Genomic DNA, 12,045 nt, shown 5'->3' on the forward strand with positions numbered 1-12,045 from the left:
AGTTGAATCAAAATACAAAACCCTTAAGATTCAGAGAGAGGCATGAGGCTCAAAAATATTAATACTGCATCAACTTTCAAAGATGGAATCCAAGCCTTTGATTGCATCGTAATGCTGAAGGTTATAGATTATGCCTCGACTCACACGTTATTAGTATTTTGTGACTACTTTTGTGAAGAGGCAAAAAATAGAAGGAGTTTGAGTTATTACACTACTGTAGGAAATATTGGGGAATAGCTAAAAAGAACAGTACAGCAGGTATTTACTGCTGCCAACAATACAGCTCACAGCTGACCGTTAAAGCATGTCTCCCAGTGTGTTACTACTTCCAGGATATTCCCCCCATCTTCTTCTTCTAATCCTACAGAGAGTAGAGTAGATCCGTGAAATGTATTTGGCTGAATCATTACCGAGCTCTTTGCTTTTTTTTTTTCTACCTTTCACTCTCCTATCTGTCCTAATTTGTCAGGTTTTTCTTTCTTTATCCTCCCTCTCTGCTGCCCCTCTTCTTTTTTCCCCTCATTGATCCACTCTTTGTCTTCATGATCTATTGTTCCCGGTGTTCTGCCAATGTAAGGATTCCTGAGAGCGGGAGGCTCCGGCTCAACAGCCCTCCTTCATTCAATAAGACAGAATTTCCTCCCTGTCGTCTCTCCGCAAATAGATAACGAGGGAGCTTGTAAGCATAGACGGTGGTGTTCAATAGAGCAGCATTTTTGACTGCTTGTTGATGTAAAAAATAATGATATAGGACGGTTACCGTACTGCTTCTTGTGCTGCCCACGCTCTTGTCATTTTAGAGCTGACAAACTCAACAACTGTCAACCAAATGGATCTCTTTATCGGCATCCAAAGCTAAGAAAGCTGAGCTATAGGAGCATTAAAAGGAATACGGTTATTTACTTTCAAGAGTTAGTTCAAATACATGTAGCTTTCTTGACATTTGATATAAATGTTTGAGGTTTAAAAATAAAACTGTAATCATTTTTGGTTTGTTTGATCCCCTCACCCCAACTCTCGCCCACATCATGATGCAACTCTCATCCAAGCAGCCAAGTGTGCACACGTCATGAAACAAAAATAAGCCTCTCGTGTGTAATGTAATAATTATGCCGTTAGAAACTTAGTGAGTCTTCCGGAAAGAGCCGGGGATGGTATAATGAGGTTAAAAAAAAAAAAAAACGTCTCCAGAAATCGAGGCACTCTTGAAGTGGAAAGATAAGGAGTCCACCAGCCGTGCCCTGATGACGGCTAAAATGTCTGAAACGCATTGGTGCCTATTTTTGGGTCCGCCACACTTGATTTCCCCTCCACTTTGAAGTAGATTTCTCTCCTGCTTCTGAAGGGCAGGGGAGCTCGGCCTCACCTCGCTCCTTCACACAGCGCATTTCATTTTCACCTTTGTCACACAGCTTGTGGTTTATAATCTTGGCCCTCATAGCTTCCCGAAAAAAGGACACTTCAGTGCAGTTATACAACCATCTCTATAGAAAACGCAATATGCTGGATCTCTGAGGAACTTATGAAGCCACATGCGACCTCTCAGGCACAGAAAAGTCTCCTACAGAGAGAACAAAAAACAAAATCAGACTTGGCAAAGTCATCTCAGGTAAACTCCGTACGCTACCAACACACAGACCTCGTGCACCAGCACAGAGGTGGCAGAGAAGTGGAGTGACTCAGACGCCTTGTCCTCACCCAGATGCCTTACACGAGCACTGAGCTGAGGTGAACGTGGAGCGTTGGTGTCCCCGGACCACCTCTACACCAGCCGGCGTGGCCCACTACCTGGCCAGCAGAAGGCAGGGCCAATTAGCCGATGGGTGCTATCAAAAGGCCAACCTGCGAGCCTCGATGGGATCACTCTATTATAGATGAGACGTGCCTCAGGAAGGCCCCGGTCGGCATGGCAACGCGCTGATGGCGTGCGGTGTTTGGCGCTGATCAGCTGATAGGGGCTCGGTCCCCTCAGGTTACGGGGACAGCTCGCGACTTGTGAACATGTGCATGAATTTTTTATGGCGAGTTGTGGACGCGGAGGCTCAGCTTTAGTTAGACCTTTGACATTTAAAGTGACATTAAAAAATGGATGACCATTTAAAGCCATATACAGTATGAAAAAGTGACTTTAAGGGAGAGATGATGTGATTAGGGTTTAGAAAATGACCACCGCTTTAATAGGTTGGTATCAGGCTCATTTTTGTGACAGTCGGACATTATTTCATGAGATTTTCCCAGAGTCCTGTGATACACACTGCAATACTGGAGGTAATTAGGCTCAGGCTGTTCTATGAAATCACAGAATTATGCTTGCCATCAGAGCGGGTTTGTCACGGACCCTCAATGAACTGCTCAGAGAGTGGAGTGTTTACAAGCCCGAGCTGCTCAGAGCAGGTTTATGGGCAGAATGGGACGGAGGAGATGAACTGTACCTCGTATATTCAAACAGCATCACTCACTTTAGGTGCACACACTGCTCCTGCATGTTTATTAAGAGTGTATACACATACTGTATATGCACATACAGTATGCATCAGCAACATTTAGAGTAACCCCCGGCTTAGAGTTTAGCCGTTTCAGCCTCTTTTGTCTCCGTATATGTTGAACACAAAGCTACCATAGTACTTGTAAGTTTCGTAATGATTGTATAACTATCTTTGAATACCTTATATGGTATAATCAGACAACCAATAAGTGCACATTATTTTGGATCTGGTTCTCTTTATACATTCTTTCATAATTCAGTCGATCCAACTATCAGAACTAACAATGGTAACTCCACACTCCACTATATGTTTCTCATCAATTTAGCAGGTATGGCAGTCAAATAATAAGCCATATGCCACTTGGTACAATTTCACAAACATCAAGGTGTGTCACCTGATGTGACAGGTAAAAGGGGTTTGCAGCACAGAATTGCTGCCTTAAAATATCAATAAGTTCCTCTGCTGTGGCCGAGTTGCCTCAGTACTTGCCTCAGAGCCCTCCTGGTTTTCAGTCTACTCATCTAATCAGTGAATGATTTACACACAGGGATGCTGAGTGAATACAATAAGCTCCCTGCTAGGACAGTGAAAAAAATAAATAAAAAATCAGCAGGAGACGACCTTGCCCCAAGTTCTTTTTCATTTCAATATCAGGCCTAAGAAAAATTAGCAAGTTAAAATAGTTGAAGAAGAAATCACATTTTGGAATCATTCCAGTCTGACACTTATGGGAATCATAGGAATTGTTTTTGGGTGTGTGGTACGCAGATACATCTTTAGGGTTTACAGTGGTCACAACTAACTTCTCCTTTTCTTTACTTTTTCTTAAAATGAAATGACCTCTTTTCTAATTATTTATCAGAGCAGATATATTATATTAGGACATCCAGTGAGTGTGCCAAGCACTGACCTCTCTGATTGTATGACAAAAAGTATGTCCAGTAACAGAGTCGGGACGGAGCAGCCGGGAGTGATGGGAGCTCTGGGCACAGGTGACTCGTGGGAACACGATGCCCGTCCTCCTGTGAAAAAGCCTGCCGCCTCTGACCGCCCTGAATTATTCATCGGTTACACGCAGAACCACTGGCGAGTGTGCCAGGGTCGTCAAGGCAACCACAGCCCTGCTGCCCACACCGGTAACCACAAACCCACACACACACACACACACACAATTTAACTGCAGCACTTGAATTCATACTGTAAAATTTGCATTTGTTATAAAGACTCAACGTGACTTTTAATGACGCTATCATCTGCACCTCGTGACCCCAAAGCAATGTGATTATTGCAGAGGTTAAACGGGGCATTGCTTCATATCTAGCCTCCGGCTCTTGCACACATACACACGCTCTAAAAATACTTAATGCGCGCCATGTTCACCATCGCCGTGGCCCCATTAGGACAAAATGTCACAAAAATGTCACCCTAAAATGTCACAGTCTGATCATACATACTGATCAGAACAGCGCCTTTTCTAGTGGCTAGTATTTGTGTTTTTTTTTTGGGGGGTTTCCAAAGCATTTTGATGACTTAAGATGTTGGAAAATGACAAAAAAAAAAAATTGGATTATGACATCCGACACCAGCTGATGCCTCATAAACTCACTCTGCAGAAAGATCATGAATCAACCCTCCATACGGCTGATTGATATTCAACTTATGTTCATTTGGGGATGAACTGTTACCGCATACTCAAACATGCTGGTATAAGATTATGTCACAGCCCGCAGAAAACAGATTGTAACAGTTGCCGCAACTCACAAAATTGCGCAGCGTAACAGAAATACACTCACACGTTCTCCGAGTGTTTCTGTCAACAGCTTAATTGACAGCCTCACATGCGATGCCCCATTGGCATCATCTAATGTTGCAGTTGTCAGTCACATTAAAGATTTAACAGCTCAGTAAGCTGTGACCAAAGATACATCTCTGAGAGAGAAAGACTGTGTTGACATGCGGGGAGAAAGATTGGGAATAACACACAACAATAGCATGTGGCTGCTGAAGGGAATCGGGCGTGTGTGTGTGTGTGTGTGTGTGTTGGCGTCTGTGCGTGTGTGTCATTATGAATCATTTAGGTCAGTGCAGGTGTTGTGTATTCTCTAGAATTGGGTGAACAGACTGACACAGACACCCCAGTGGCTCCGAAATCTGCTCCCTTACCGAAGCCAAATGACGTCAAGAATGCAGTGTGTGTGTGTGTGTGTGTGTGTGTGTGTGTGTGTCTGTGTGTGTGTGTGGGTGTGGGTACTCGCGATCCATATGATTGCTCAGTAAGAAACGAGGGCGAAGCACAGAAGTATAAATACACTCATAAGTATCCCTGCATGCGCTCAGACACAGAAGGTAAGCCCATACACACAAAGTGGACTAGATGTAGGAGGAATAAACATGGCTGCAAAGGATGCAAACTGATAAGAAAACAAAGGAGTTTATGACTATGTTTTCATGCAAATAAAAGCCTAAAGACTATGACTGATCGCTTGTAACAGTAGTTTTTACTATTGCCGCTATAAACAGCAGAGTTTCAAAAGTGATGCATTTTAAACTTGAGGATATTTTGGACTATTGTGTAGAGTAGCTACGTGGCTAATAAGTAGTGACATCTTCCATGATGCAGGAAAGTAAAAAAGGAACATTCAAGCTTCGTTAGGAGAAATTTCAAGTAAAAACATACCAAAGTACTTTGCATACTGTGATTTCTGGGAAATGCAGTGCAAAACACCCCATGCCAGTGAATGTTTCGCCATTGTTTTCGAGTTGTATTAAGTTATATTTAAGCCTCTGTTTAGCACAAAAACAATCATTTTCTCATCTATTTCCTTTGGTCTGGTCATCAACAGCAACTCTGAGGGCAATGAAGCCACTGGCTCATGCAAATATGGCTGGGAGGACCACACACACACACACACACACACACACACACACACACACACACACACACAAGACACCACACGTCTACAAATGAACACATGCACAAACAGCGAGGAGTGAGAGCAAAAATCCACGGAAGCGAGAGAAGCCACAACTGTTAACACACACACATTCACACCAGTTGCTTTCCATTATTCCGATGCCACTCTGAGGCCGACTGGTAACATGAGCTGTGATGGGAATGGAGCTCCGCGCTCCCCGCATAGCGACAACAGCACTAAGCAGTTTGCAAAGGACCTGACTGTGCTTGGCATTAGCAAAGTGCTGGAAACAGCATCAGTACTTACAATGTCAGTGGTATGTGACTCATAATTTATGCAGAGGAGCTGGGCGATATGGCTGAAATAAACATCATTATATAAACAAGAATAGTTTGTTGTGTCAATAGACATGATATTATGATATAATAGTGTAACATACTGAAAAAAAAAAAAAAAAATTGATGTAAACTCTGTTCCTCTGTTAAACATTACACAAGATAAAACTAAATTGTTTTTAACAGAATTTTGTTATAATCGAAGTAATCATATCACAATACCATATAAATTAATATTGGATTACACCCAAACACATATTCCTATATTTACCGTTATAAAGATGTTGGCATCTTTCATATTTTGCAATAATAAGTCTTTGTTTGTGTATGTCTCATAACAATGGCTACAAGTAAGTAAGTGACTCATGTCGGGATCCCAAAATCGAATCAACTAGTTCTTTAGTTATGTCCACCACATTTGATGTGATCAAATCGCTGACAGTCAGACGGACAGACAGAGGAATCAGATAAAATCCTTGGTGGATTTAGTTAATACAACTGACAGTCAGCGGAGGCTTTCCAAACCATCTTTTATTAATTCATTCATCCATCTGAGACAGGATGTTAACAGATGGGAGAACACCGGAGCAACTTTGCGCTCTCTTTGTTGTACAGCTTTGCTTTGTCTCTGGCAACCATAGCGGCGTTCAAACGCTTAATGTGAGTCAGAGCGAAGCGCCGCACCTGATGCCTCTCTGTGAAATACTGAGTTTAACCAAGGCAATGCGGTGCAGAAAAAATAATCATCCAATATCACAAATCCCAACAGGATAAAGAGAGGGTAGACTATAGAGCCCAGAAATAGCTGTGACTGGTACAATGAGGATTTTATGTAACTGGACAAATTTGTTTGGCACAGATGGAAACAAAAGCATTTAAAATGAATATAATCCAGTTTTGTTGCAATGTTAACAAAAAACTTATCATTCAAATGGCTGATAAACCTGCTAAATGTGATGTTGTATCTTATGGTGAAAGCCTTAAAGCACCAGAAAGAGTTCGTAACGATCACTTCAAACAAAAGGGGAGGAAAGTTAAAAACAGTTTGAGGGCGGCTGTGTGTTTGTGTCACTCAGCAACAACAACTCTTATGCAATATTCAATGATATTTCATCCCAACTGTGAGACAGTGTTAACCACAGACAGGAAAAAGAGATTAAAAACCCATTATCTCTCTTTTAATTACTCTGTTATGTAAAAGCTAATGATAAAAATAACCAAAGATAGCTCGACTGCTTGCAGAGCCTTCCTACTGTATGTGGCCTTGAAGATAAATAATAAAAGAAATGACTTCACTGGCGTTAGTGTTCCATATAAAATCAATATGGATTGAAAGAGAAAATAAAACTCACAAGGAGATGAAGGAAATTAACTCGTGGCTGTGCCATTGTTAATGACATTGTCTAATTTGCAGAGAAAATTACTTCTTGAGGGAACACAGTCGGATAAACAAAAGCTGAAGGAGCTTTCGAGACAATTTCAGCAGTTAAGCACAGACTGGCAGATCCGTAGAGTTAGGCTGAATTGAGATGTTACAAGTCAGTATTAATTACCGTTTTATCACCCAGAGACAGGCTGTACTTTCTGTAAAAATGTAATCCAGAGCAGAGAAAATTGCAAGAAGGGAGAAAATTGGCAATACAGTAAACTCAGCCGTGAAGTCAAATCCAAGAAGTCAGCAATAAAGCGGCCATTCAAAAAGTTTTCTAAAAAGACCGCAATCCGAGCAGCAGTTACGGGAAGGGTTTAGGTGACCTCCCACCTCTCAGACCCACCTGTTATTTAGAGGGAAATACTTTCTCCTCACCCTCATCTCCCTCTATAACCTGTGGTGAGAGCAGTACACACCAAGCCCAGAGGAAGAGCAACAAGGTTCTGAAGCCAATTTGACATAGTGGCCAAACCGTGGAATCACAACATCCAGGTCCGTCAAGTGATGCCATGGGGCCCCAAAAAAGACAGACTCCCATTACATTAGGAAAGAGATGTCTGTAAATACACAGATTCATTTTTTGCAATTAATCTTCTTACCAGTAAAATCCCTTAAATAGCCCTTATTTAAATCATTACAATGGTCGAATCCAAGGTTGATTTCCTTCCTCTGTTCATGTTCACGTTTTTGGCTTCGTGCACCAATAGGAACATTTCATTGCAACGACCGGGCTCTGCCTCCAAAGCTGTCTCCATTTCTCTTTATACATCCATGGTACACCTATAAATCCATGGTAGACACACAGTCATAACAAGTCCACTTCATGACTCCAATTAAACCAGTTGCACAACGCCAAAAACAGAGACATACAGAGGGGCGTTAGTCATCCGGACACTGGCTCTATAATTCCGTCTAACTGCAGCATAGCACTGCTGGATTTGGGCTCTTGAAGCCAGACATGGCAACATTGTTTACAGAGCACTTACAGTGAGACACATTTTAGGCTGTAGCTTTGCCCTGCTTGAACTACCTCTGCATTGTGTTGCAGTCAGTTTATAGCCCACTGCGGGTGCATTTTCATCTCCACTGACTGCCTACTGGACATCCAGTGACTGCCCAGCACAGTCTCACTCAAGATACATTTGGGAACTTCATGCTCAAACCCTCAAAGTTTGCTTAAGGGCATCTCAAACGTTGTGTGTAAAATGTTTTTGATACTTCAGCAGGCTAAAGAGTTCTCTCACCTCTGGGATACCCGAGACAATAATAACGGTTAAATTAGGGGCCATAAATGTCTCACATTACAGTGAAAAGCCCACTCTATAGTAACTTGGAAGCTTTGAATTCCTGCAACACATACTTTCATGTCAGGAAGCTGAAAACAGTGATCACAGATATGAAACTACTGCACGCTCTTGGCAGGACACGACAGGCACAGCTGCCATAGACATAAATTCAGAACTCATTTCATAATGCTTTTACTCTTATACATGAAAAATATATGTATTTGACTGTTATTCTTACATTTTGTCCTTTGAAAGCGTATTCATGAAGGCAGAGCTTTGGTGTTTCTCATTTTCCCATAAGGCTAAGCACACATTTAAAAAGGCAAAGGACTTACAGTTTATATTTTTTGCTTAAAAATCACCACCACAGACTGACTTTTTCTAAAGTACATGTAGCCAATATAAAAGAGGAAAGATCACAGTACACACTGCAGTTACAGTACATTCAAATGCAAGTATGACAAAGAAACTCTTGGAAAAGAAAGGGCAAGACGCAAGGGCTGGAGGAGGATAATAACATGCAAGTCAAGGGAGAGGACGTGGGAGAAGGGAACGGGAAGCCGAATAAATGATAAAATATGACGAAGATAACAACACTATCCGCCATTGTGTCTTGCAACAAAGAACAAGGCTGGATCTTATTGAAAAGCATAGCAGTTTTTGACATCTGATTGGCACAGAGCAAAGGTTATTTTGGTCATTTTAAAGGGCACAATTGTACACAAACTTAGCACAGAATCAGATTTAACAACCAATTTCAAAAGAACAAACCTTTTTTTTTTTTAAACATCTCTCTAACTTTCTACCCCAGCCTGTCACATGAGCTCGGACATTTTAACTGAATAACCTGTAGCATCTGGACTAAATCTGCTCCCTGCCTCTCCAAAAAGGGAGCAGCGTGGCGTGCCAAGCTTTTAAATCATGTGGATATGTGGATGTAGAACTTGAATGGCTGTCAGTGGACATGCCAGGATGTTCCTGTGTGGTGTCTCTGCGTTTGTGTGCGCAGCCAAGTGTGAGGGAAAGCGATGGGTTGCCGTGTTAACACTTCATGATGGCACATGAATCCAACTTTAGCTAAACGGGGGTAATTTGCTCTGGAAACACAAGCGGATGTAAAATAGACAGATGTGCCCTTCATGAAACCAAAATGTCTCTCTTCACCCACGGAGAAGAAAAGCTTGGGTTAGTTCTGCAGAGTCTCGAAAGAAAGAAAGACAAAAGACACATTGATTCTTTTTTTAAGGCTGGTTGAGTGTTAAAAGTTTATTGGCGTAACACTTGAGGCCCGAAGGCTTTTAACAATCCATTAAGTCGGGATATGAGATCAGAATAGAAGCGCCCTTTGAAAAGACACCATTCCCTCTCAGTTAAAATCTCCTCTAGCTGCCCACATTGTTGCCTGTGAACTCATAAGATCTCTTTCTGCAGAACTGAGCCTCAGAGCATGTACTGCTTTGGTCATAATATCACAAGTGATACTATCTGAATGCTCTAAAGTGGAGATTCTCAAGTGCTGTAAAAAGAAAAAGAAAAGAAATGTTCAAGTCACAAGACACTAAAAACACAAAGATTTGGCCATGAACCCACTAGAAATATTTGCCCTGCAGACTTCTTTGGGAAGATTTTTGCAGTTATTTGACTTAAAATTGAATTACATGGGTATGCTAGCTTTATATGGAGATAACAGTTTTAGAGTTGACTCATTTTAAACCAATCCTGTGGTCTATAATCTCTACCGGGGACATCATCTTTCTAATTATATCATCATGAAATTAAACTACTTCTTATTTTGCTTTTGTGACACTGCTTCTGTAATGTTTGCCCACTTTGAGAAGCTGAACAAGCCCAAAGAAGGAAACAAATAAGGGTATTATGCTGAGATGGATATTTAAAGCTGAAATATAAGAAATCCTTCACACAAAAAAAAAAAAACCCAAATTCAGAAGTGGAGAGCAGGACGGGATGGACCTCCAGGCCAGCTGGACACCTCACAAAGCCCCTGTTGTTGAGACATCAGCAGACTAAACATGGGCAACAATGTGCCCCGGCATGCTTTATCATTCTGAAATAGGAGCTGAACTAATGCACACTTATAGGAGAAAAGTACATTTCTTTAACTGAAAAATGTTGCCAAGTGAGCAGACACCGGTCCCGGTCCTTACCTCTACATTGAACGGCTGCTCCTCGCCGTTCACGGCACATAAAATCCACAGCAACAACTGCAAGCATAGCGTCCCCACACAGCAGCCGCTCAGACACCTCCGACTGCGGAGCGCCGGCGACACCATAGTGAACACGCTGCTGCTGCTCGCTGCTCCCTGCTCACTTCTATTTACAGTCGGTACAAACAAAGCGACAACGGGGGGTAAATCCTACACGTTTAGCAGCAACATGTCTGATGGTGTTTCTCTTGTGGAGGAGAGGAGGAGGAGGAGAGAGAGGGAACCGGGAGAAGAGACGGATTCGTCGACCGCTGCCTTCGCCGCGGTGTCGGGAGGAGGTTACCCCCGGGGAAAGTCTCGCTGTTAACGCCTCTCAGTAGCCTCCCGGTCTTGCAGTCCCCGGGTGAGTCCTCCGGTACACCGGTTGTTCCAAGCGGACGCGTCCAGCCCGTTTTCTGCACCGCGCGGCATAGCTGCCCGTTTTCAATCGTGTTTCCCACCGAGTGCGCATGCGCGAACTGGTACGAGCGCCCCCATCCCACTGCTCAGCCAAATGGTCATAAAAACAATCCCAAACTCAACAAACTCAACAAATGTCTTTCACAAGATTAAGTGTCACTGTTCCCTCTGTCAGTACATTGAAACTCACTTGTTCATGCAAATTAACACTAAAGTAACTTTCCAAAATGTGGATTTCCCGGTTATTGTTGAGGTATACCCCAGGACAGGAGTGTCAGTTTAGGAGAATACAAAGACTATCTGGTCGTTATTTCCGAAATAAAAGCAAAATGCAGCAAATGCTAACATTGTTTTCACATTTTACATCTTCTAACGTCAGGCTACTGATAAGTGGTTTCATCAAAGAGCTTCCTTTCATAGCAATGTTACAACCATGACATATATCAGGACAAACGTGGTTGAAGCATTGGTTTAATTAAGCCTTATTAACATATATGTATGTATTACCTACATATTTGTTTCTGCGAGATACCTAAAAACACTGTCTGTTACGTGAGTCCTCAAGGGTAAGAAAATGCTGTTTAATGTTACAGAGTTTCTTTAAATTGGTGTTTTTGCCTTGTCATTAAATGATTAAGATAAATGAAATATTCTTTTAAACATAGTTTTCATATCCCAGTACAAAACTGAATGTTGCATCACTGTATTTCTGTTTGTGTGTGTGGGGGGGGGTTTACTGTAATCATTTTGAAAAAAATCCATCATGGCCACTAGAGGGCGATGATGGGCTCAATGCTCATTTTAATAACCACAACCCTCAGTGAATTAACCTGCTGTGGTACCCAGAAGTCCCTTGTTTCCAGAATTGTTTCCAGTAAGTGATGATGATGATGATGATGGTGATGTTGCCATCGACCGTCATGCAGTGACTGTAGAGTAAGTGATGCGATCAAGGTCCTGCTTTTAC

The 12,045-nt window shown here is 42.2% G+C and overlaps 1 protein-coding gene across 2 annotated transcripts in view; it reads right to left on the reverse strand.

Moving 5' to 3' along the window:
- LOC129110784 (matrix metalloproteinase-16-like) overlaps positions 1-11,114 on the reverse strand; it is a 64,875-nt gene extending 53,761 nt beyond the window's left edge. For both annotated transcript variants that reach the window (XM_054622994.1, XM_054622993.1), the window contains exon 1: positions 10,620-11,114. In XM_054622994.1, coding sequence (XP_054478969.1) covers positions 10,620-10,745 — 126 coding nt within the window. In that variant the 5' untranslated portion in view covers positions 10,746-11,114. The remainder of the gene's footprint in view (positions 1-10,619) is intronic.
- Positions 11,115-12,045: the final 931 nt, after the last annotated feature.

Source organism: Anoplopoma fimbria, chromosome 21 (genome assembly GCF_027596085.1).
Source record: "Anoplopoma fimbria isolate UVic2021 breed Golden Eagle Sablefish chromosome 21, Afim_UVic_2022, whole genome shotgun sequence".
Classification (NCBI taxonomy): domain Eukaryota; kingdom Metazoa; phylum Chordata; class Actinopteri; order Perciformes; family Anoplopomatidae; genus Anoplopoma; species Anoplopoma fimbria.